Source organism: Malania oleifera, chromosome 3 (genome assembly GCF_029873635.1).
Source record: "Malania oleifera isolate guangnan ecotype guangnan chromosome 3, ASM2987363v1, whole genome shotgun sequence".
Lineage (NCBI taxonomy): Eukaryota > Viridiplantae > Streptophyta > Magnoliopsida > Santalales > Ximeniaceae > Malania > Malania oleifera.
Window position 1 is genome coordinate 111426861 of NC_080419.1, and position 27498 is coordinate 111454358.

The 27498-nt window shown below is 37.1% G+C and overlaps 1 protein-coding gene across 1 annotated transcript in view; it reads right to left on the bottom strand.

The window, feature by feature from the left end:
• Positions 1-4378: 4378 nt before the first annotated feature.
• LOC131152299 (pentatricopeptide repeat-containing protein At5g10690) overlaps positions 4379-27498 on the bottom strand; it is a 38307-nt gene continuing 15187 nt past the window's right edge. The window contains exons 9-12 of the mRNA XM_058104116.1: positions 8113-8190; positions 7638-7706; positions 7166-7342; positions 4379-4896 (exon numbers count right to left, since the gene is read on the bottom strand). Coding sequence (XP_057960099.1) covers positions 4654-4896; positions 7166-7342; positions 7638-7706; positions 8113-8190 — 567 coding nt within the window. The 3' untranslated portion in view covers positions 4379-4653. The remainder of the gene's footprint in view (positions 4897-7165; positions 7343-7637; positions 7707-8112; positions 8191-27498) is intronic.

Sequence of the window (27498 nt, forward strand, 5' to 3'; positions counted from 1 at the left end):
TATATCAAAATCACATTTCAGCAATCAATCCAATGTTTTGCAAGGTATTAGATGTCACTTTCTTTGAAGAAAATTTTCCTGAAATTCTCGAAATGTTCAAAACTATAGGATGGGATAAGTTCATTCTTCACCAAGTTAAGGGGTATTACCCAGATCAGATTAAGATTTTTTATTCAAACTTGGTAAAGAAAGAAGTTGGAATTGCTACCGAAATTTATGGCCAGTAGATAACTCTTACCCCACACTCTTTAAGAAAAATTCTTCACATCAAGCATGGAAATTTTGAGTGTTCTCCAGTTGAAAAACAATGGACTATGGAACAAGGTTTCTCACCACAAGAATTTTTGCCTCTTTTGATGAATGATGCACCTGTTTATTTTGGACATCCTCCACCATATAAACAGCTCAATCTTCAAGCACAAATCCTGCATAAGATCATTGCGTACAATATAATTCCGAGGTCTGGATCCTTTGATCATGTGTCGTTCTTCGATTATTTCATAATGTGGTGCTTATTAAGAGGGAAGAAATTAGACTTATCCAGCATTATACTGAAATGGATGGTTATGAAGCTCGAATCTCCTAGAATTGGGCTTCTGTATGGTGGCATTCTTTCTTTGATCTTTGCTCATTTTCAAGTCCTCTCTCCATCTTCAAAAATAATGAAGCAAACCCATTACCATGTTTTCTTATCTACTACATTGAAACGAATGGGTTACAAAAAGTATACTGAGGGATGGCTATTTTGGGGCAATAGACCGGCAAGACTTGCACAAGAAGAAAGGAATCTAGCTCCTAAAGAAGTTGATATGCCACCTTGGTTTGTTCCGTTTTATCATAATTATACCAGTTTTAGTTTTGAAATGCGAGAAAATTTTGCTTCTCTTCAGGATAAAATCTTAATCATTGATGACAAATATACCTTGTTAGATAATCGCATTGCTAAAATAGAGCATCATGTCACTAAAAATGACACTGATTCAGATAACGAGGGTAATGAAAATAATGATGAAGAAGAAGCTGCAAGTGAAGAAGCTAAAGATGAAGGAGAAGATGAAGAAGAAGCTGAAGAAGAAGGGGAAGATGCGTGAGACGATGAAGAACCAACCAAAGAAGAAGAAGAAGAAGAAGGCTCACAACAATCCAAAGGAAAAGGAATTGCTGAAGATAGTGACACTAATTCCGATACATAGACTTTTGATGTTGTTTTTGCTACTTTGTACGTTACACATGCTCAAAATCTAGATGTATTTTGCCTTTTTGTCGATATAAAAAGGGGGAGTATGTGTTAGCAAAGTCTATGAGTCTTTTTATGTATTTGTTTCTAGTTTTGAAACTCTGAATTTATGTAATGTTTTGTTAACAGTTTGATAAGTTCTAATGTTAATGTTAATTCTGAAACTTTGAAACTTCTGAACTTATGACTTAAAATAAATTATTGAGTATACTGATTGACAGGGGGAGTGTTAGGACTTATCACTTGTATATGATCATTTCCCTAATTAATCAATTGATACCATGAATTATATTGGATAATGACAAAGGAAGAAAAAGTTGTTAGTAAAGATATGCCTGTTAAAACACACTACCCATTCTATATTAAAAATAATAATAATAATAAATTAAGGTATATACATGTTTGATGATATACTCAAAATGATATTTGAACTTTATCATCATATTTTTTCTCTTTTTGATCGATGTCAAAAGGGGGAGAAGTGTTTAGCAAATATATATATATATATATATCAAAAGGATGAGAAGTAAATGTCGTTAAAATGATGTTTATTGAAAGGGGGAGTCTTATTTAAGGCTCACTCCAATTTTTGCTTCTTGTTTGTCATTATCAAAAAGGGGGAAATTGTTGGCCTTACAAGACTTAATATCCTTATTTTGATGCTAACAAACAAGTAGAACTTAACATATTTGGTTAAGTGTTGTTATTTTCAGGACTAAATGAAGAATGCAAGGATAAAGAGTTCATGAGAGCTTGTACTTTAGAGAAGGATAATTATATCAATATTGAGGCATGGATTCAAGAATAAAAAGCCAAAACTCAACATGGAAAGCTCAAAGTTCAAATGAAGCTCAAACTTCAAATGTTATATCTTGAAAGCTCACAAGGATCAAGGAACATGAAAGTCTTATATAAATGCAAGTGATCCAAATTGAAGGCCCAGAGAAGTCTGGAAGATCAGAAGTTCAGCAAAGAAGATCAAAAGACCTTAAAGCCAAGAAAATGTCAAAACAGCTTAGGTCCAAGTCTTTGTAAGTACTTCTAAGTTTATTCAAATATGAAGTTTTCATTTTGAAGCTCATTAGGCAAAGAGACTTAGAGACCTTAATGTAAAACTTAGAACAAATATATCAAAGTCAAACAAGTTCATATTCCAAGATTAATTGAGCAAAGAAGAAAGAATTTAAAAATATGGTTGAAATGCAAAAAAGTCAGTTGACAAACGATTGTTTGTTAATGGACAGAAGACTGGTAAATTTAGTAAAGCGTAAACTGAAGACAGAAGCCTAATAGATGACTATCACGATTCTGACAAATGATTGCCAATGTCAAGTGAGAAGTCTGTGAGTGTTCTGCCAGACGACTGTCTACCCTCGGTGTATATTGAAAAATTTGAATTGTTCATGGACAGACGACTGTCACCATATGGACAGACGACTACCACCCTACTGAGTTGTATTATAACTACATTATTCTGGTGACAGACGACTGCCAATCAAGGGATAGACAACTGCCACCTCTCTATCTATGTTTTTTTATAGCTATAACATATGGACAGACGACTGCTAGGACTTCACAGTCGTCTAGCTTGCGGCATTTTTAAATTTTCCAACGGATATAATTTTTGAAATTCAAATTATTGGAAGCTCAAATAATTTTATTATTTGGAAACAACGCTAAGCATTCTTGGGGAACAAGCAAAGAGGTTTTCCACCTCTATAAATACCTCAAGATACATTGTTTTTAAACACCAAGAGAGATCAAGAAATCAAATTCAACAATTATACTCTCTCAAGCCTTCTAAAATTCTGAAAGTGCTCTATTACTCACATCCTGCACGAAATATACTGAAGTCTTGCAAATCTTCTCACCAATCTAAGGCTTCAATTGCTAATTCTTTCATCTATTGAAAGAACTCTACGGTGATACAATTCTAGAGCTTCAATTCTGAATTTCATATTCTGAATTTACTTTGAAGTATATTAGTTGTACTGTAATTGTTGTACTAATCAGCTCTTTAAGGAGCAAGTTCTTTATACACATCTATTTGATTTTTATCTTGTAGATTGACAAATCCAAAGACTATTTGAATCGTTGATTAAGTAAGGGGATATTGCTTAAAGAGGCAGGCTCTAACCTAGTTAAGGAGTGACAAAGCGAGGGTACATCGTTTAGAGAGGCGAGTTCTAGCCTAATTAAGGAGTGACCGGACAAGGGGATATTGTTTGGAGAAGGCGGACTCTAGCCTTAACCAAGGAGTATTGTAAATGTATTGTTCCGCCCATTAAAGGAATATGTTTAGTGAATCCTTTGGTGGTTTGCTAAAAACGAGGACGTAGGCTGAGTATAAGTCAAACCTTATAAAAATCTCCGCCTCACTCTTTCTTTCCTCTACTCCTTATTTTTAGTACATATTTTAGTTGCGTGGATGGTTTAAATTTAAAATCATATATACTACGTAAATTTGGAAATCAAACAAACTTAAAGTTCAATTTTGATTTAGGTTGCGAAAATCGAAAAGGGAGTACGTTGATTAAACCATTCTTTGCGGAAGCCATATGGAAGTACGTTACTTGATTAAACACCTAAAGATAAATTAACTGAAAATTTATTTGAATTCTAAATATTTGGAAAGAGTGATTGAATTTTATATTTAACATCATATTGAAGAAGAAAATTCACTACAGAGCTGCAAATTGATATAAGCAAGTATAAAATTATCATTCACAAGAGGACTTGGTTCAAATTCTTACATTATTCAAAGTGTTGTATCTCATTCTTGATTTGGCTATTATTTTTTAAAATTGTGATTGATTGGTTTTAATAATGTGGTTGAAGATTGAATGTTTAATTATTTGATTGTTTAAAAGAATGTCAGTTATTGTGTAATTAATAAATTAAACAAACAAGTTAAAGAATTGGTTAAAGAATTAAAAAAGGTTAAGAATTCTCAAAAGGAATTAAAAGAAAGTTTTAAAATCCAATTCACCCCCTCTTGGAAGCTATTCCTAATTTCAGTCGGTGATCCAAATTTTTCATGAAAATGACATCCTATTTCTAAGCATAAGGATTTCCAGACATTTCCACACATGGGCTATTCTCCGAACTAAAGCATCTAGTCACTACGCTTTAAAATAGTCAAAAAAGATTTAGAAACTAGCATCAGTAATAGTTATGCTCGGCATACTTGAGCTTGGCACAAAGTATAAAGAAGAATGTAGAAAAATTATTCAAGCATACATCATTTACTTCTAGAACCCTAATAATATGTCATGGGAGGCTGGAAGCTTTATGCACCCTGAGGCCTTATGTTTGGGCTTCATCCAGGACATAATTCCTCTATAACACACTAGAGCAAAATGTAATTTATAGGAAGGTGTAAATGATACAAAACATTTCTAATTTCACATTTTATATTATCTTTCATGGGCAGAAAACTTTTGCACAGGCTTGGCAAGTTTAAACAACTGTTCAGACGTAAAAACTCCAACAGCCCTCAAACTGGAACTGCAAGAAATGGCATAAAAATTGCTGTGTTTTACGACAATAACCATTTTATATCTTTTCTCCAAAATTAGATCAACCACATGGCCAATGGACGTGGAGGCTGAGACACAAGGAGGTGGACTTCTCATCATTGTGGCAAGTGGAGCATTCAACTGCACAAAATGTAAAACAACAAAAAGCAACATCAAAATGCATCACAATTGATTATATTTGTTGAAGTAACTATGAAAAGTGAAAATGTGCAGCAAATGGGCTTGCAACCACCACCACCACCACCACCAACAAGCCTTTACAACACACACACACACAGAGGACGGGCTGTTTAACACGAAATTCATAGAATAATCCAAGTGTACAAGATTTCCCAGCAATATCCATTGATCTAGGAGAAAAGACCATATCTGATCAAAAAGCAGGAAAAGGCCATATCTATCAATCTCAAGACCACATCTTTCATTGATATTTGATATGAACATGGTATTATAATTGAAATGCATGCACAGACAAACTACAAGCCAAAAAAAGACTAACCAGGTTGTAATAATAGTGACAATTGAACCTCATGCAAGCAATCAATTATTTCATGGATCCAAGAGGAAGCTCATATACAGTGTTCACATCATCTGTACACTTATCCTCTAAATACACCAAGGACTTGATTCATGATTTAAATTTGTTTTCAAACAATTAATTAGATTTCAGTGAGTTATATTTGAATCCAAATTTGTCTAAAGTCCCAACTTTCAGCGCAATCTAGAGGAATCTTGTAATTTTCTAATTATTCTGCAAAGATTTCCTGGTAAATACTGAATAGTTTAGCCTAGTTTCAGGAAAATCAATAAAAATCATTGCCTTTATTTCCTCAATTTCAATTCAAAAAATATGAACGATGTCCCAGCTCAAATTCAGGATCTCACACAAATCTGACTCCCACAGATGTTTTTGGAAATATTTTACAACCATGGTAACCTGGTTTTTCCAATAGTCATCACATAAATTGAGATCTATAATTGAAAATTTTCTTAGAAAAAAGCATGAAACCAAAATCTAATAAGCTGAAATGACGTGGTAGACATGATGCATGTGTGAAATGAATGATTATTAGTTCTATGAACTGTTCAGAACTTTCTAAAAGAGCTTTGAAATATCAAGAGTCGTTCTTACTGATTTCTTCGGAATTTTTATATTATTGGAGCCTGCTCTTCAGCCCTGCTTGCATGAGAGGGAGAAGGGAACAGGAATGGAATAGGTTTCAGCTCAGCACAAACTTGGAGTATTCACTACAGTGGGACTGATTGGTTTTACTTAAATTACTTCTGACAAACATCTCTTATTACAAAGCAGCAAATAAATTAAATACGGGGGCAGTTTTAAATAGACAGACACAGTGCGTCTTCTTCTGAATTGTGTATTTGCATGTGAAAGGAAGCTGCCATAAGTGACTCCAGCCAATACGCATGCCCATGAAAACATATGCACAGCCATGAATTTTCTATCAAGCAAACTTTTTTCCTCAGATGTCCATTTGGATTATTACAAGTAAATATTTGGTTGCAGAAGAGCAGCTCATCGTTCATTTGGGAAATTTTAAAAAATGTAAAATCATTCTAGTGCATTATGTTCCCCATGATAAAACGCTTCTTCAAGATTGGATATAGTTTTACAATTTTTTTCATTTCACCATTTTATTTCTCATATTCCATATATATTAGACGCAGTTTACTTTGTATTTTTTTTTTTTTAGTATTGGGATATTATATTGAATGTTCATATGAAATTATTTGAACTTTAAAATTGAAATTCTCAGGTTCAATAGATTTTGGAATGCCTAAAAAATAATGAAGGTGCTGTCAAAATTTCAGCATGCTGAAGCCATATATTATTAGAATTTCAATTTTTTTAGAAAATTCAAACTCAATTGAGCATTTGGATCATGAGATAAAATGAGTCTTTAAAGTATGAAATAAGAATGATGAACTTAACCAAAAAAACATATAATTTGGAACTCTCATGCATTGTGGGTTTATGATAGGATGAGTAGTTTTATCAAAACTAAGGTTACATGTGGTGGAGCATAATGAGTAGGTATAGGGTACATTTTTAATGTTCAACTTGGTATCCCAACCATTGGAATAATCAAGATTTTAGGTATTAATTAATTGATAATTAATTGGTTGGGGGTAATGTGGATTTTTTCATTTCATAGCATAAAATGCAAGACAATGTTTTTCTTGAAAATCTATCCAGTGCATAATCCCCCATGCGTAGCACGGGATCTTCGCTAGTATCTATATATAAAGACTCATAGATGGTCTGGAAAGGATGACTTTTAAGATACTGAATTGTGAAAGACTGAAGGACGTCTGCCAAATAATACTGGCTTAGCCTTTTTGAGAATAAGTAGCTGAAAAAATGAAGTACCTCATTGCAGTCTTCACGGTATACAACTCCAACACAGCTGCCCCAATCATCTATAACAGGCACCACTGAATCCCTAAAGAAATGCATCACCACTTTCCTCAGGTCTAAGGTAGCTGGTAGTGGCCGAGCTTCTTCAAATGGCAACATGATACTCTCAATTGGATCAGTGGGTGACACCTGTATTGCAAATAAGCAATTTTAGGCAATTTAAAATAATGCTTCAGCATTGAGAAAGGAATCATGCATGGCCCTGCTTCTTAAAACCAGATGTGATTTTATCAGCCCATCAACAAACCATCATTATCATCCGATTAAGATCATTGAATCAAGTACATAGTTTTGGATATTTCATCACCAAAGCAGGAGCCATTTATGGCAGGTTCACTATCTAGCATGTATATAGGCCCGGCATTGGCAGTTTCTTGAACATGATTACTTTCTACAAGAGAAGATACAAGAAAAAAACAAATACCTGATGAAGTAGGTGCGGACTAAACAGGGACCTGCCAAAACCCAGCAAGGCTTCTATTCGTACAGCAACCTGCATTTCAATCAAATGCAAATTTTGTTGTATATTTAAGATTGTTGGGTAAAAAATGCATGGTGAAATGTCATTGGCAAAAGACATGAATTCAAAATGAAGGGAATAGTTTTTAAATGATTGATGAATTTCAAAGCCAGCAAAGAACCATGTTAGGTCCATTTCAGAAACAAAGTCCTTCAAGGTGTACAAACTGAAGTTTCCCAGAGTTCCATAACTGCCTTCTGGAAATTCAATGATACAAAATATTTTTGTTCCAGAATGAATCTTCTAGAACATCTCAATGTTGGGAATAATGCCATCAATTCAAAATTAGCACTCGCTGCATGTTATCTTGTATGAACATTTGTAGCAAAAGACTTGATATCTTTTCCATTTCTAATCAAAGAAAGAAACAACTGCTCACCATGCCTCCTCGACTTTCCCAAGTTATTCCTTTCCATTTTCTAATAATATTTGAAAGATGTTGAGCTGCCAAATCAACCTAACGAAGAAATCAGGCAAACGTAAAACAAATTAAACAATTACACAGTTTACATGTTCATCTTTTGCATTCAAGAAAATCACACACATAACGCAAGTGTACTAATAATATATACAAAATAATTTTTGTTTTTAAAACAACAACAAGCCTTAAGTCCCACTAAGTGGGGTCGACTATATGAATCATTTTCTGCCAATTCACAGGATCAAAGGCATTTTCTTTGATTAACTCAAGAGCTATTAAATCTTTTCTCACCATCTCATTCCAAGTTATTTCTTAGGTCTGCTCTTACTTCTTCTAGTGTCATTAACAATAATTTGCTTGCTCTTCCTTACAAGTTATTTGAAAATCTAGGATAATCAAATAATTTGTTTTCATACTTAAACACACATCAAGTCCATTATTTCACGAATTGGATTCTAAAATCTATAAAATTTACATCATTTAACCCAGATGACCTAACTTGCCACTAGAATTCAAAACTCTACTAAATTAACTCTTAAGAACCCACTTATAAAACAGGGAAAAATATTAAAACTAGGAATATCAACATTTATGTGTCCACACTTCAGAAATCAGAACCATTCTAGCTCATCATTTCACAAAAAAGACATCAAAAGCTTATACTTTGACACTTCTTGAACTAGATGAACAAGCATGCCACGAACTACCCCACGTTACTTTAAAATCCCCCCAAAAAAATGATAAACAAAGAAATTTATTAGAGAGGGTGGAGAAAAATAGGACAAGAAAAAGGAAGAAAAATGGAGGATAAGATATCCGCCTTAAACAATAGAATAGAAGAAAAAAATAAGAGCTCCAGAAGGCAAAGGTTACAAAAACAGATCTACTCAAGCAAAGTGCCCAGTCCCACTGTAAATCTGCCTGAGCAAGATGACAAAAGAAGCCATTTGCAAAACCCAGTGCAATGCAAGGAACACCATTCTAATCCAAAGCAAGTTAAGAGGGTTGTCCAAATTCCTAAAATTTCTAGCGTTTCTCTCTAACCAAATACATCAAAAGATAGCCATAATCAAACACTCCAACAAAGCCTTTCTCTTCTTCCCCTTACAAACCCCTTAATAGTTGAAGAGCAAAATGCCTCCAAGGAGGAAGGACAAAACCCAATTTTCTCCAAAACTTAAAAACATCTTGTTCCAAAAGGACCAAGAGAAGTGACAATATCAGAACAAGTGAGAGCAAGTCTCTCCACTCTAACACTCTTGAAGCAAAGGACACACAGATCAGGTGAAAGAGCTTTTGGAAGGCCTACGTTTTCAAAGCAAATCATTGGCATTATTTTCCCAAGACTGCAATCCACAAAAAGGCCTCAACCTTGGAGGGAACTCTGGCTTTCCAAATGAAAGAGTAAGGGCAAAAGGAGTAACAGGGGCATGAATCCAATGAGAAAAGATAGAATTAAAAGAAAAAACCCAGAAGAAACCCCAAACTCTTTTATCACTCTGTGACTCGAACTAGAAAGAATGAAGCACATTGACCAAAAGGGTGAGCTCGTTAGCCTCTTTCTCATTGAGGTTTCTCACAAAACAAAAATTCCAAGAATGGCCATTCCATTGCATGTGGATGAATGCAGAGATGGGAAATTCACTAGGAGAAGATAAATGAAATAGATGAGGATATGTGCAAACCAAAGAAGACTCCCCAATCCAGTGATCCTCCCAGAATCAGATTCTTTCCCCATTACCAACCAACACTGAGTCGAACATCAGGTATAAACAAATGGAAAATAAGGGACACAAATTTCCAAGGACTTGAATGGGTAACGTTTACCCCAATTTTGGTGTGCAATGAGTCATAAAGACATGTCCAAATTTACCATGGATAACCTTATGCCAAAGAGGGTTAGGTTCTAAAGGGAAGCACCAAAGGTCCAAAGCCACTACCCCACCAAAGATGATTTTGGACACCAAGTTACTGAGACCCAAACCTCCCTCCATTTTGGACTTATGCACAGTCGCCCAACTAACAAGATGGTCTTTATTGCAGTCACCTAGTCCCATCCACAAAAAATCCCTCATCAGTTTTCTCTAGCCTATTAGTCATTCAGAAATTTGAAAATAGAACGGTAATACAAGGGCATGGAAGATGGACAAACATGAATAGGAGTGATGCGACCCCCAAAAGAAAAAAAAAACCACTTGTCCACCCATCCTACCTCTTGGCAACTCTCTCAAAAACTAGATCCCAAAAGGAATCTGCCGTAAGGTTACCACCTAAAAGAAGGCCTATGTGAATAGCCAACTCATAACATCACAAACAACCAGCATAGTGAAAGGATTCAAGTTGATCCAGTTGATCTCAAAACCCATTAACACCAGACACTTTGAAAAAGTTAGAGAATGGTTAACAAATTGGAAAACCTACCCATATCCTCTAAAAGAAAAAGAATAGCGACCTCAGCAAACCTCTATCAGTGGTTAAGTTCCCATGGCCCACCTTAAACCCTTAAGGATCTCCTTGCCTTACAGGCTTTAAACTAGCGTTTATCCTCCCTATTCATTAGAAAAAACAAGGCCAAAAACGAGAAGCACCCCATAACCCATTTCCTCCATCTAGCTCCAAAACTTTTTATATCCATAACTCCATCGAAGAAACCCCAACACACACGGTCAAAATCCAATTTCAAACCAAACTCCTTTTCTTCTTCTGATGGCGTCTTCAACAACCTCATTATCTATCAAAACAGCATCTATAATATGTCTATCACCAATGAACGCACCAAGACACTGCCCCATCTGCTAGATAACACTTTGGCCAAGATCTCATACTTGCTAATCATGGGACTGATTGGCCTGAAATCATTGACTAGTAGTAATGCCCTATTTGGGGATCAAGGTAATAAAAGTAGAATTATTTCTCCTATCCACAATCCCATTGTGAAAAAACTCAGAAAAAAATTGAAAGATCGTCCTTGAGAAAATTCTAACCATCCTGGAAGAAAGAAAAGTGAAGCCATCTGGCCTAGGAACTCTTTCTCTATATAAATCAAACACAACACCTCTTATCTCTTGCTCATCAAAAGGCCTCTCAACCCACCTTGCTTTCTTAGAGGGAATATGGCACCAATCCAACCCTTTGATCATAGCCTTGGTTCCATCCTCCTCAATAAACCAATTCACATAATAGTCATTATTCATTGACCATACATACTAGCAATATAGCCAAGATCGCTAGTGATCATGCCCCTCTCATAATTCAATTCTTAAAATAAAATTTCCCCTCCTCCTCTCACTTGCCACCTGATGGAAGAATTTTGTGTTATAGTCTCCTTCCCTAACCCAATTCACTCCAACTCTTGCCACCAATTGACCTCCTCCCTTAAAAGGACCTACTCAAATTCATTAGACAGCTGGACCCTTCCATTCACTAATTCTTCTAAGAGAGGCCCCTCCTCAACTAACCAATCTAACTTGTAAATTTTTTTTCCCCTAGAGCGCACATCACCAAGAACCTCCAGACTCCAAGTTCCAAGTTTATCTTTCAAAAAATTCAGCCATCTTATAAAACAAAAACCTTCCCAATCTTCCACATTACACTCTTCCCACCACTTCGTAGCCAACCCCCAAAAGTCATGGTGTGTCCACATATTTTCAAAATGAAATGAAGTTAAACCCCACTTGTAGGACTAGATTCAAGCTCTAAAAGGCAGCATTCATAAATCACTCTAGGAAGCACATCTTGAGAAAGGTTAGGAAAACTGTCCTCCTAATCATAGAAAAGAGCAATCTATCAATCCTAGTAGCCGCTATCCCATTGCCACCCACAAACCCAGTGAGATGAGCATTAGCAAGAGGAAGAATCCTCAAGCCGCAATCCCTAATGAAGGAACCAAAGGCTTCATGCCAAGAGTGATCTTAGAGCCTCCGTTTTTACATTAGTAGATCTAAAGACATTAAAATCACTCCCAAGTTAGGATAACACGAACCATAGAATGCAACAAGCTCATCCTGAAAAAGACCCCTTAGCAGAGGACAATTGGAGCCATAAACCGAAGCAAGCCACCGCTGTCCTTTTCCCTTAACATCTAAAAGAACAGACACTGAGAAGGATCCAATCAAATCATCTGGTTTGCAAGCGATCCTAGCCTCCCAAACCATCCAAGGAACCAAAAGAAAAGCCCAATAACCCAATCCTTGAACCTAGATTCCAAAGACTCCTAACAAGAAGCCCGTCCACTTGCTCAAGCTTAGACTCTAGTAACATGACTAAATCAGGGGAAAATTTATCAATAATCTCCTTAATCTTGCAGTGTTCCCTCAAGCTCCAAAAACCTGTAACATACAACTAAACATTTTCATCTAGAAACTTTTCTAGCCCTACCTCTCTTACCTTTCCCGCCTCCATAATTGAACAAGGAGGCCAGCTTTTGCAATTCCTTCTCCACTCTTCTTTTTATGCTTATAATTTATAGGAGGCTAACAACCCTCAAAGTCTGACCAAGAGGGTTAACTAATTTACACCCAATTTTATCAAACAACTCATTGGTCCTGCAAATGAATGTCAAACAGAAAGACAAAAGGCTTTTGGATAATTAACTAATTTAAGACTTTCAGAATAATGAAGCAAATTACATAAATACATAAACACATACAAGCATGCATGTGAGAGCCTCATCAAGAAAACAAAGGAAACTTCATCTCTTTTTTTTGGATAACTAATTAATTTAAGACGTTCACGGTAATGAAGCAAATTACATAAATAGATAAATAGATACAAGCATGCATGTGAGCCTCGTGAAGGAAAAAAGGAAACTTCATTTGGAGTTGATTAAGAACTTTGACCCTCAATGCCTAAGCAATGTCATTTACAAAATCAAGACCCAAGTCCTCTGATGAGCTTTTTTGGGGGCCCTAAGAAGTTGTGAAAGCCCTTACGCCCCACATTTGAAACTTAGAAAACATTAGGAAAATTAAAGGAAAATATTAAACAATTCATTTTTTGAGGCTGAGAAAGAAAATAAAATACATGGTAAATTATTAAACAAAAATTTGATCTTACACATTATTAACATTTTATTTTTCTTAATTTTTAATCACATTACAAATTTACAATAAATTTTCATATTAAATAGTATTTGATACATAGAGAAAACACACAAAGGAAAATAGATTTCCTTCTTATTTTATTTTACTTTCTTTTCCTCCAGCAAAACCCTTTGATCCAAATGGACCCTAAGGTAGCTCCATCTTGAGATGAAGAGCCAATTGCATTCTCATTGCTCCTAACATTGTCTGCATCATTGGAATAAATAAAGCAACTATGTGAATATGCTGATAAAAAACATCCATGTGAGGGCTATGAATGGATTGTTAGATATTTTCTCATTGAAAGTCTTCATATCAAGTAGTTGTTCTGCCTAATTGAATAAAGTTAAATTTGGCCTGTCTCTATCTCCTTCTAATCTATTTTGATGAATGGTGAGAACAGAGAAGGGAGTTTAACCTTCCAGAAGAAAACATCTTCATCTTCATATATGTTTGCTACATGTGTCAGGCATTCTTGAAGTTGATCTCAAAAAAGAGCATAGATAAAAGGTCATTCCCTATAGAACCGTTCAAAATGGGTTTTCTATCTCCTTTTACCTAATGGTTCCTTGACTCAACATTTCGGATATACAACTAATAAAAAAAAACAACATGTCATATATACATGTCTATCTGGGATTTGATTGGTCTATTTTGCGAAAAAAAAAAGGTATAAAAATTGCAATCAATGCCCAAATTCCAATAGTTCATTTGTTGAGCTTGAGAAATTCTCTCCTTCAGAAAAATAAAGTATGGCTGATTATACTTGCCCAAGACATGATTAGTCATCTTGCCATTCTATCTGGCCCGAAGAATCCCAGTTAGATTGGTAATCTACATAGCATAGGTGCATAACTAGCTCTAGCAGCTTTGAGACCTGCAACAATTAATGCAAAGTGTTGAAATTGAGTCACACCCTCCCTAATTTTGAGGCTACGATGTTGCTCTAGGACCCAAAAGCTTAAACCTTTAGGTTAGAGGTGTCACTTAACATGGTAACAGAGCCATGGTTGCAACACGTTGCCAGTTGGTCCTTGGTTCAATTTTCGTTGCTCATTTTTATCTTTTATTTGCCAAATAATCCCAAGTTGGATACATTCTTGTGTTATTCCCCCATGTAAAACAGGTTACATTAGCATAGGGTGTCAAGGCTTTATATATATCCGCAACTCGTCAGCTTATGCTTTTAGGTCAAGTGGCGACTTAACACCTAGGAAACACAATTTTCTCTTCTCAAGGTATAACATCTAGTTTGACAAAAACAGAGCAATAAGTCTGACAACAAGGGGACTTCCATGATATGCTATTGATCATCAATGAATTGAACAAAGGAATTATTTTATTTTGCTTTTCAACGCAAAATATCACTTTCCCGTAGATGAAAAAAAAAAGGTGGTAAAAAAAACTTAATGACAGCCCCTTTAATGGGTCTTGTTGACCATACAAAGGGATTCTAATGATAAAAAAAACATTAAGAAATAATGTTTTGTGCAAATAGTATCATGATTATTAGCTTGAGCAAGCAAGGTATCCATTCTGTTGGATTGTACGCTGCATCCATTTTGTTGGATTGTAAATTGATTTGTGAATACAGGAATTACAGGCTTGAGCCTTGATAACTATTGGAAATGCATAAGAACTGTTGTGAACAAATGCATGTGCTAAAAAAGCTTGCCATGCATTATATGATGCATGCAACATGTGTGCCACCCTTGATTATTTCATGTGACCTACTCATTTACTATTGACACACTCATGAAACACACACATTCCAGGTTACCAAACCCTAAACACAAACCCAAGTTCATTTCAAATTTTCAATAATCCCGCCCGACTCCAAAGGCTTACAATGGACTAAATATAAGAAATTAGTTTCCTCAACTCTAATATACGAACTTTCATAATTTGGAACATTTACTGCCAAAATAAAGTCATAATAAATAAGAAATAAAATCAAAATCAAATTCACAAAATTCACTCACAATCAAAACACAAAATTAAATCAAAATATTAATCTTTCTTTCAAATGATACACATAAGGCCTCTAGGTTGGTCCAAGTCTCCTAGATGAACACTCTCGCCATCAACCACCAACCTCAAAGGCTAATTAATAGAGTAGACTTGAAGAAGGGAATAAGTCCAAGATGGCCTGACATCTTCAAACGCCATCAACATGTTGGGTAACAATTGAGATCGTAACTCACAATGGTTCAGACCAACGTTGACATTGATAGTGTTTGAACATAGATCATGTGATAAAACTGCCAAGGTCTTCAAACATTATGTCAACATTGAGACACTCGCAAATGCAGCACTGTAGCTTGATATCCATAAAAGAGAACAAGCTGTCTCTAAAACCTGCTCAAAATCTGGAAACTGCACTGCATGGGTCTTGAGAACATGTAATTTTGATGAATGACGTATACGGATTTCAAATTAATCTTTGCTCCATTGTTAACGACGATGGTTACTAGCTGTTGGACTCCCTCATGCTCAACAAATATTGTATTACTAGAAAGCTCATTCAGTTTTGGAGATTGTCGAAAATTGAAAAGAGTTATGTATTGATCTGAACATTACATGTGAATATATACAATAATCCTAGCATTCCTAAAAAGTAAATTAATAAATCAAATCCCATGATTTATGGGACACCCAAACAGAATAGGAAATCCCATGATTTATGGGACACCCTAACAGAATAGGAAACTTAGCTATATAGGCCTAATTCTAAGGATACAATTTGTTATTAAAAGAATATCCTAAAATAGCTAACTAATTATACACGGTTTTCCCACACTCCCCCTCAAGCTGGTGAATAGGTATTCTCCATTCCCAGCTTGGAAACAACAGTTTGGAAAACAGAGCTACTCAACCCTTCGGTAAGGACATCAGCAAGTTGACCATGTATAGCACGTAAGGTGTACAAATCAATCCACTCTCCAACTTTTCTTTGATAAAGTGTTTGTCAACTTCAATGTGCTTTGTTCGGTCATGTTGTATTGGGTTATGAGCTATGCTGATTGCAGATTTGTTGTCACAATAAAGTCTCATAGGGCCATCCCACTTAATCTTCAAATCTTCAAGGATGATCTTTAGCCAAAGTAGTTCACACACACCTTGAGCCATTGCCCGGAATTCAACCTCTGCACTCGACCGAGCTACCACACTTTGTTTTTTTACTACTCTACGTCACAAGATTCCCACCGAGAAAGGTGTAATATCCTGATGCTGATTTTCTATCAACAATTGATCTAGCATAATCAGCATTAGTGTATGCCTCAAGTACCAATCCTCCATTTCTGTTGAACATGATACCTTTCCCTAGTGTTCCCTTAAGATACCGTAGTACTCTATGGGTTGCTTGTAAATGAACTTCCTTAAGGCTATGCATAAACTAACTAATCACACACACTGCATATGCTAAATTTGGTCGTGTGTAAGACAAATAAATGAGTCTTCCTACCAGGTGTTGATACATTTCTCTGTCTATTGCGACATCCTCCTCAGCTTTTCCAAGTCTAAGATTAGAATCCATGGGAGTACTTGCTAGTTTGCATCCTGTCTTGCCAGTTTCCTTGAGAAGATCTATGACATACTTCTATTGAGAGATAAAAATTCCCTGCCTAGAGTGAGCAACCTCAATCCCGAGAAAATACTTCAATCTCCCTAACACTTTAATCTCAAACTCTTTAGCCAAATATTGACTCAAAACCTGTTTCTCCTTAGCATCATCTCCTGTCACTATTATGTCATCAACATACACTAGAAGGACTGTAACTCCCCCTGAAGGAGAGTGTTTAATGAACAATGTGTGATCCCTTTGACTTTGTTTGTATCCCATAGCCAACATAACTCTTGCAAATCTCCCAAACCATGCTTGTGGTGATTGCTTAAGGTCATACAGTGCCTTTTTCAATTTACACACAGTGTGAGTAGCCAAATTCTTCTCATATCCCGATGGAACTTGCATATAAATCTCTCCCTCTAGTTCCCCATGTAAGAAAGCATTCTTGACATCAAATTGTTGCAACTCCCAACCATAATTAGCTGCTAGTGATAATAATACTCTAACCATGTTCATCTTTGCAACAGGAGCAAAGGTGTCTAAATAATCAATCCCATAGGTTTGATTATACCCCATGGCTACCAACCGCGCCTTGCATCTCTCAATCGACCCATCTGCCCTATACTTCATTGTATATACCCACTTACACCCCACCGGTTTCTGTCCTGCCGGTAACTTCACCAACTCCCAAGTCTTGTTCTTTTTCAACGCCTCCATCTCCATATTCATAGCTTGTCTCCATTTTCCATTGGACAAAGCCTCAGATAATGTGGTAGGAATGGTGATGGCATTTAGGCTTACAAGAAAGGCTCTATGGGATGGTGAAAAATTCTTAAACGAAAAAAAATGTGCAAGAGGGTACAATGGTCGCTTTGTGCATTTTCGAGTTCCTTTCCTAATGGCAATTGGAAGGTCCTGGTCATCATTATCAACATGAGATTCAGTTTCATCTTGCAATGGATGGTTAACAATTGTTACCTCATTCAAACGATCTGAGTTGGACTCTTGGACTTGCATTGGTTCAGGAACAACCATCTTCCTTCTTGTGAACACCTTGCCAAATATGGTATTTCTAGGAGCATAATCGGTCTTTTCTTTGGGTTCATTTGGTGTTTCAGGCACAAGTTCAGAAGAACTCTCAGGTACATGGTTGGAACAAGATGAACAAGGAGGTACAGGTATAGGGTTCGAGGTTTTAGACATAGGAATTGATGGCAAATCAAGCAAAAAATTTTCCTTATCTTCCCTAGTTGAATTCTCCCCCTAAAGATAAGGATTAGTGAAATAAGACTCTTGTTCATTGAACGTAACATCCACCGAGACATAGAATTTCTTTGACGAAGGGTGGTAACACTTATATCCTTTTTGAGTCGAAGAATAGCCCACAAAGACACATTTTAGAGCCCTTGGATCTAATTTTCCCCTATTGTGACTATGAACATGGACAAATGACACACCTAAAAATCCTAGAAACAAGGTTGTTTGTAGTGGTTAGGTCTAGGTACAATGTGGACAGTATGTCCATGGGACTCTTGAAACCCAAGACTCTACAAGGCAAACGATTTATCATATGAGTGGCTATCAAATTGCTTCCCCCCAAAAAACCTTAAGACACATTTTTTTTGAAACAACAAAGCTCTAGTTTTTTCAAGGAGATGGCCATTTTTCCTCTCTGCTACCCCGTTTTGTTGTGGGGTATTGACACAAGATGACTCATGTACTATTCCTTCTGTCTGAAAATATGGGGTAAGAATTTGATTGAAATAGTCCCTGGCATTATCTGACCTAAACCTTTTGATATCGACCCCAAATTGGTTTTTGATCATGGAATAGAAATTTGGGAACACAATACTAACATCAGACTTATGTTTATGCAGGAAAATCCAGGTAACACGAGTGCAATCATCAATGAAAGAAACAAACCGTCTTGCCCCAAAAACATTAGAAACAGTAGATGGACCCCAAATATCACTGTGAATAAGATAGAAAGGAATTGAGCTTTTTTTGTAACTAATTGGAAAAGGTACACGCTTGTGTTTAGCAAGTTCACATACCTCACACTGAAAGTTTTCAACATCTAAATCCTTAAACAAGGAAGGAAACATTACTTTAATAACCCTAAACAATGGATGTCCAAGTTGACAATGATGAAGTAAAATTTTTTCTTTATTGGATAAGACAAACTCTGACATAAAGGAAGAAGATAATCTATCCTTGGTCATGTGCAACTGACTTGGTGTTTCAAGATAGTAAAGGCTATTCCTTTCCCTAGCACGTCCAATCATCTTCCCTGAATCCTTGTCATGAAATATACAATTACTACTGTCAAAAATCACATTACAACATAAATCTTGAGTGAACAATTTAGGAACATGAAGGAAATTTTTCAAAGTTACTGATGGTCTTATTTTCACATGCCCAAAACCAGCTACAGTGGTCAATGATCCATCTGCTGTGGCTATTTTCCTACTGCTTGGGCATGGAGTATAGGTTGAAAAAATATTGGATAAATGGGTCATATGATCGGTTGCTCCTGAGTCCATGACCTAGGAGTTGGTAAATGTTTTATCCGAGACATTTAATCCAATAGAAGATGGAAGCTCACCTGAATATGCCAAAGAACAAGTACCTGGATTCCTGGAGATCCTTCAGGTTTTCCAAGACTGTTAATAAGTGATCTTAGCCTCTCAATCTCTTCTTGGTTGAAACTACTCAACTCCTGCGATCATAGTAGTTAAAAGGGCGCGCCTAGGCGCAAGGCGCAGTGAAGCGAAGAGGCTTGCGCCTCAAACCAGGTGAGGCGAGGCGACCTGCAAGAGGCGACGCTAGGTGAGACGAGGCGCACTGGTGCGACAGGCGCAGTGAGTCGCGCCTTGTGAATTTTTAGTCATTTAAAGTAGAGAAATAGCCACAGCCAGACCCGTAGCCCTCCTTGGACTCGAACGAACATAGCCCCTAGCCCCTCTCGACCCTTCGAAGCCCTTCGTGAGTTCGTTTTGCAGATTCGAACCAGCAGGAGCCTTCGCGATCCTTCAAACCAACAACGTGAGCTTGTCTGCGAGCCTTCGAACCAGCCGGAAGCCTTCGCTACTTCGTCTTCGAGCTTCGAACCAGGATCGTGAGTTCGTCTTCGACATTTTGAAGAAGCACGACCCTTCGCGACTTCGTTTCCAACCAGCAGGAGCCCTCGCGAGTTCTTCTTCTTCTTCTTCCTGCTGCCTGCTGCCTTCTGCTTCTCTTCTTCTTCTTCTTCCTGCTGCCTGCATACTGCTGACTGTTGCGTGCTGCCTGCTGCTTCTCTTTTTCTTCTTCTTTATATGTAAGCTTATAAATTAAATATTTTCTTTAATTAATCTAAGCTAATAAATTATAACTAATACATAATATTTATTTTTTTTACTGAAATTTACCTACTGTTTTTAAATTTGTAATATTTAGTTTAATTAATGTAAGTTTATAAATTATAACTAATACATAATATTTATTCTTTTTATTGAAATTTGGCTACTTTTTTTCCTCTTCTTCTTTATATGTAATTACTAATTAAATATTTAGTTTAATTAATACAAGTTTATAAATTATAACTAATACCTAATATTTATTCTTTTTACTAAAATTTAGCTACTATTTTTTAATTTGTAATATTTAGTTTAATTAATGTGAGTTTATAAATTATAATTAATACATAATATTTATTTTTTTTTATTGAAATTTAGCTACTATTTTTTGATTTGTACTCTTTTCTTTTGATGATGAACTATGTTGAATTTTGATGCTTTTGGACTAAATTTTCAATTTTGTAATTGAATTTTTTGGCATTTTAAATTCTAATATTACTAGATATTCATATGTTCATATATCAATTACCCCAAATAGACATTTTACACCATTTTAATAATTGTGCGCCTCACCTTCATGAGGCGCGCGCCTTCGCCTTGCGCCTCACGCCTTGGCTTCAAAGACCCTTTGCGCCTCGGCTCGCCTCACGCCTCTAACTACTATGCCTGCGATGTCGATTCACCTTGTGGTCCTACAGCAATGTGGACTTGTCCATTGTTCCATGGTTGTCCTCCTTTTTGGCCCATTCTCATCTTAGAGGCTTTCCATGAAGTTTCCAGCATTTTTCACGGGTGTGACGAGACTTCTTGCAGTAAGTGCACCATAATCCGTCAAGATTTTGGGTTTTCAGCTGGCCACCTTTTTCTACTTTAAGTGTTGCTCCTCTCTCCATGTTTGTGGCTGATTTATTGTTACCACTAGCCACCATAGCCAAACTATCAGTGATTTGAGGTTCAAGCATCAACCCTCTTCTACTTTCTTCACTTCGGATTATAGCCACTACTTCTTTAAAACTTGGAAGCTCCGGCTTCCCAAGAATTTGTATCCTCACTTGATCAAATTCTGGATTAAGTCCAACCAGAAAATCATACACCCTATCTTGTTCAATAAAGGCCTTTAGAACCGCTGCATCATCGGAGCATTTTGTTTTTATCACCCGGTAGTGATCCAATTCTTGCCACAAGGATTTCAGTTGATTTGCATATTCAGTGACTGTTTTATTCCCTTGTTTTGCAGCCATAGTTTTTACCTTGACCTCGTACACTTGTGCCGCATCATTAGCTTTGGAATAGGTTTGCTGAATCGCATCCCAGATGTCCTTTGCAGTAGCCAAAAACATGCATGTGTCACTTATTTCTGGAATCATGGAATTCCACAACCACGCCATGATCAAAGAGTCTTCTTCATCCCATGCTTCAAACTTAGGATCCCCTAGTTTAGGACCTGTACCCGTGAGATGGCTAATCTTTCCCTTGCTTTCAACACTGTGCGAATGAGTTGAGATCACTTAAGGTAGTTCTTTCCATCTAACCTGTAGGAGGCATGAATATTCTGCAATTCTCCTGCTTGTTGGGGTCGGATTACCTCTTCTGATTGGGTTGTCGTAGTAGTCTCCACAATTTCTGACATCTTGAAGGCTTGAACAATCAGCTAATCAATGATGATGTCATCCGGAAGCAAAAATGATGATGACGACTGGGCAAAGTGAAAACCACAGAAGATAAAAATTGGCAATGAAGGCAAACAAAAGTTTTTAAGGCTTTGACAAAACAAGCCCTGTTTGGCAGAAACAGAGGTGCACGAGCTCAAAAAATAGAGTAGAACAGAGGCCTACAAAGACGGGAAGAAACCAGCAATGAAGGTAGGAAATATCAGTGATGCAAGCTAAAAAAAAATTAAAACCCTAAGGAGCCTAATTTGGCTCTGATACCATGTCGAAAATTGAAAAGAGTTATGTATTGATCTGAACATTACATGTGAATATATACAACAATCCTAGCATTCCTAAAAAGTAAATTAATAAATCAAATCCCATGATTTATGGGACACCCTAACAAAATAGGAAACTTAGTTGTATAGGCCTAATTCTAAGGATACAATCTGTTATTAAAAGAGTATCCTAAAATAGCTAACTAATTATACACGGTTTTCCCACAGAGATAAGTCTCAGTCCCAACTTTCTTTTGCCTCAGTGAAGAACAGTGTTACATGCACTTGTGACTGTAGAGGCTGTACACAATCAGAATCCTCTTCCTCACTGCTAGTAGGGTCCAAAGATTCATAGATGTAATTTGTCCCCCTTGACTCAGACTTCTCTTCCGCTATATGTAAGTAGAGATGCATGATCCTTCTCTCTACATTCATAGCATATTATCGTGGGCTTTTGTCAAGAGGCTACCACAGGCTTTGGGGGAGTCAAGATGACACTTCAATTTTCACTTCCCATGATCACACCATTTTCTTTTCCTTTGTCCCTCATAAAGATGAAATCCATCTATACATACCTAGCATAGGATACGGCTTGATCGACAAATTTGAAGTGTTGGCTGTTGAGCTTGAATTGCATGCCATACCACAGTTCGCTATATACCTGATGACCTACGGCAGCTGTCCACTCTCATCACATTGACATCGGGCAAGGAGCCAGTGAAATACCTGTGTATGTACATCCTTGCTGTCGCGATGTCCCGGGAGCGCGTGTGCCCCGGGCGGCGAAATAAAAATGTGTTTTAATATTTTCAAGAAAAATAGGAATATTGGAGTCGCCACTAACCTTTTAGTGTGGTTATAACACATGATTACTACCCCGTTAAGGGTAGAGTGGGTCTACGTTACCAGAGCTAGGGTTGAGAGTTCGGTTACGCGAGAGGAAGGTACGAGCACCCCCTACGCGCCCGTTCTTACAAACGGTACCTAACTAATTTGGAATTATCCCTAAGTTAATTTAAAAAAAAGCCTTTCACATTACTCCTCTATTAGTAGATTTACAAATATATATGCAATATAAATAAATAAATAAAATAATAAATAAATAAGTGAATCATACAAAAATATAGGGACTATATATATTCCCTCAGAACTAAAAATACGTGAAACCCGAAAGCTCATACCCTAGCATTAAAATCATAGGAATAATACACACACGAAAATAAATAATACCATAAAATAATAAAAATAAATATTGTAATACATAATACAAAATATAAATATACCCAAGAAACAAAAATACTAAGGATATTTAATATTATTAATAATAAAAGATAATAAAAATAGTAATAGTAATAAAAACATATCACTATAATAATAGCCCTATATTATTAATATCATATTATTATTGTGACGCTACACTATAATAGTAGTATATAATATCATAACAATACCATACTAATACACTACATAATGACATAACAATATAATAGTAGTGAGTAATAAATAATAAAATATCATAACAAATAAAACCCAAAATTCAAGATAAATATAAACATGATACCATGACTAAAACAAGTTTAACTCACTAACATAAGCACTTTAAAAGTCCTATTAATGATATATAATAGTAATATAAAAACTTGACCATATTATAATAAATATAAACAATAATAATATACAGTACATGTTTGGTGTGTGCAGGGTATGTGTTGGCAGTGCGTGAACAAGAAATGAAGACAAAATTACGAAGCTCAAAAAAATTAATCCAACTGGCAAATATTAATAAGGGAGAGTCAGAAACAACCGGGTAAGGCTTCAGATCGATCAGATAAGAAATCGTCGCTCGATTGGCTTCATCTAGTTGAATGCGCAGACGCCGACGACTCCACTGCTGCGGCGGTGAGACCGCTGTGCAAGAAATTAAAGAGAAGTCGTAAAACTCAAAATAATAATCTGAATGGTGACAATTAAGACGAAAGGGTCAGAAACGACCTGGTAAAATTCCGCACTGATCAGATAAGAAATTGCCGTTCGATTGGCTTCATCTAATTGAATGCGCAAACGCCGACGAGTCCACTGCTGCGGCGGTGAGACGACTGGTAAAATTTCACACTGATTGGATAAGAAATTGCCGTTCGATTGGCTTCATCTAGTTGAATGCACAGACGCCGACGACTCCACTGCTGTAGCGGTGATACGGCTGTGCAGGAAATTAAAACGAAGTGGTAAAACTCAAAAGAATAATTTGAACGGTGACAATTAATACGAAAGGGTCAGAAACGACCTCGTAAAATTTCGCATTGATCGGATAAGAAATCGCCGCTCGATTGGCTTCATCTAGTTGAATGCGCAGACGCCGACGACTCCACTTCTGTAGTGCGAGACTGCTATTCCCTGCTTTCGGCCACCTCGTCCTGACTCCTAGCAGCATCAGGGGATGTCTAAAAGGGCGGAGTGGCGATGGCACGCGGAGACAGAGAAGAGAACATCCGGTTGAGATGCGGAAGAGGCAGGGAGGCTTAGAGGAGCCGCCAATGGTGGCGGAGAGAAGAGCGGCGAGTGAAGCCAGGAAGGAGGCGGCGGGTGGCTGCTAGTAGTTGCTCATGGTCGTGGCTGCTAGTTGCTCTGGTGGTGGCTGGCCGTGGACTCGGTTCGGTGTGGACTGACTGGAGCAGAGGAGGCAGAGAATGGGGGCTGTTGCTTGGCTCGAGTCGTGGAGTCCTATGGTGGCTACCGGGGGCTGTGTGGAGAGAGTGACGGGAGGATGAGAGAGGCGATGGAAAAGGGGGAGAGTGAGGAAAGGAGCGGCCGTGTGATTGGAGTTGCATAAAGCTGGGAGATGGGAGAGTTAGGATGGAAGAAGAAGAAAAAGAAGAAGAAGAAGCCCCCGGAGAAAGTTTTTTTTTTCTTTTCTCTTTTCTTTGGCTGTGTGTGCGCCCCCGTGCTGCGAAGAGGATGGATGTTGGGAGAAATGGAGGATAACGATGGATAGGGGGAGCGTCAGAGAAGCAGGGAAAGAGAGCTCTTTTTTTTTTTTTGTGTTTCCTGCGCCCCCCCTTCAGCCATGCGAGTCCCCTTGCTTTTATAAAAAATTTCAAAACCCTAATTGCTTAAAGTATGTGCCGCCCTACCCTCATTCGCATGGGTTTTTAATTTACAATGGCCCATGGAATTAAATGTTCAATAACTGAGAGGCCCGGTGAACTTTAATTCCCGAAAACAAACGGATTCGGACTTGATTTAATAAAATGACTCAATAAAACATTTAATTTGAAAGACTCAATTTAAAAATTAAAAATTCGATTTAAAAATTGAAAGACTCATTTAAAAATTGAACGACTCAATCCAAAAATTAAAAGACTCAAAACTTAAAAATCAAACTAGCCTAGACTTATATTTTAACATGACCGGAAACCCCTTTTTTTGTTTTGTTTTTAAAACATCCGGGACTCGAAATTAGGGACTCAAAAATAACCGGGCTCAACTAAAACACTCAAACTCAATGTAAAAACAATCCGGGATTCTTTTGAAATACACCGGGACTCAATCGGATCCTCCCATTCCCGGGAACACAAAGTCAACTTTTTAGTATGCCGGGTCTTCTCAGAACGGCCTTGTTAAAATTGGGGTGTCTACAGCTGCCCCTCTTTGTAAGCTTTGTTATTTCACTGTAACAGTAAGAACTCTCTTACATTATTTGTAACAACAAGCCTGCAAAGATAAAAGACACCTACTTTAACCAGGTCGAACAACTGCCTAAAGCTTTCAGATCAACCAAATGCAGTTTGCTTTTGCCAACTAGGGATGAGAAAATTTAAACTGAACAAGATGAGAATGTGGCGCAATTCTCTAGGAAGTTAGTGGATAGAATCTCTGAAAAATGGTTACTCCATTGGGGATGATCAATCAAGTGTACGATCCTGAGTATTCAGGTGTAAGGACCTAAGTCTTTGAAAAATGGTTACTCCATTGGGAAACGATCAATCGGGTGTAAGATCTTGAGTATTCAGGTGTAGGGACCTGAGTCTTTGAAAAATGGTTGCTCCATTGGGGAATGATCAATCAGGTGTAAGATCCCGAGATCCTTTGGATGTTCGACTACTCAGGTGTAAGATCCCGAGTCACTGTTGATTCCTCGAGTGTAGGATCTCGAGGACTTCTCAGATGTAAGATTCTGAGATTCTGCTGGTTGCTCGAGTGTAGGATCTCGAGGATTTCTCAGATGTAGGATTCTGAGATTTTGCTGGTTGTTCGAGGGTAGGATCTCGAAGATTTCTCAGATGTAGGATTCTGAGATTATGCTGGTTATTTGAGTGTAGGATCTCGAGGATTTCTCAGATGTAGGATTCTGAGATTATGCTGGTTGCTCGAGTGTAGGATCTCGAGGATTTCTCAAATGTAGGATTCCGAGAGTCTACAAATTGCTCGAGTGTAGGATCTCGAGGATTTCTCAGATGTAGGATTCTGAGATTATGCTGGTTGCTTGAGTATAGGATCTCGAGGATTTCTCAAATGTAGGATTCTAAGAATCTGTGGATTGCTCGAGTGTAGGATCTCGAGGATTTCTCAGATGTAGGATTCTGAGAGTCTGTGGATTGCTCGAGTGTAGGATCTCGAGGACTTCTCAGTTGTAGGATTCTGAGAGTCTGATGATTGCTCGAGTGTAGGATCTCGAGAGTCTACAAAAAACTTGGAGCCATGAGTTGATTTTAGGGGTTTATTCAATGGGGCAAAAGAAAAAAAAGAGTTTTGCCCATTGATATGATTCTCTAAGCTAGCAAAGTTATATTAATGTCAACGTACTGGTAAAATTTGTCTCCAATTTAACAAGCACAGAAAATCAAGCAAAGACAAGCAAGTTTGTGCATTCCATCCATATTCCCATTGAGATTGAATTATCTGATTGCATGCTTATTCATTTAAATTTCAAAGAGATTTTAAAACATTAAGAATGCAATCCAAAGAACGTCCTTGTGGAGAAAATGTACGACAGATTTCAAAGAGATTTTACACCCGACTGATCGTTTCCCAATGGAGTAACCACTTTTCAAAGACTCAGGTCCCTACACCTGAATACTCAGGATCTTGCACTTGATTGATCATCCCCAGTGGAGTAACCATTTTTCAAAGATTCTATCCACTAACTTCCTAGAGAATTGCGCCACATTCCCATCTTGTTCAGTTTAAATTTTCTCATCCCTAGTTGGCAAAAGCAAACTACATCTGGTTGATCTGAAAGCTCTAGGCAGTTGTTCGACCTGGTTAAAATAGGTGTCTTTTATCTTTGCAGGCTTGTTGTTACAAATAACGTAGGAGAGTTCTTACTGATACATTGAAACAATAAAGCCTACAAAGAGGGGCAGCTGTAGACACCCCAATTTTAACTAGGCCGTTCTGGGAAGACCCGGCATACTAAAAAGTTGACTT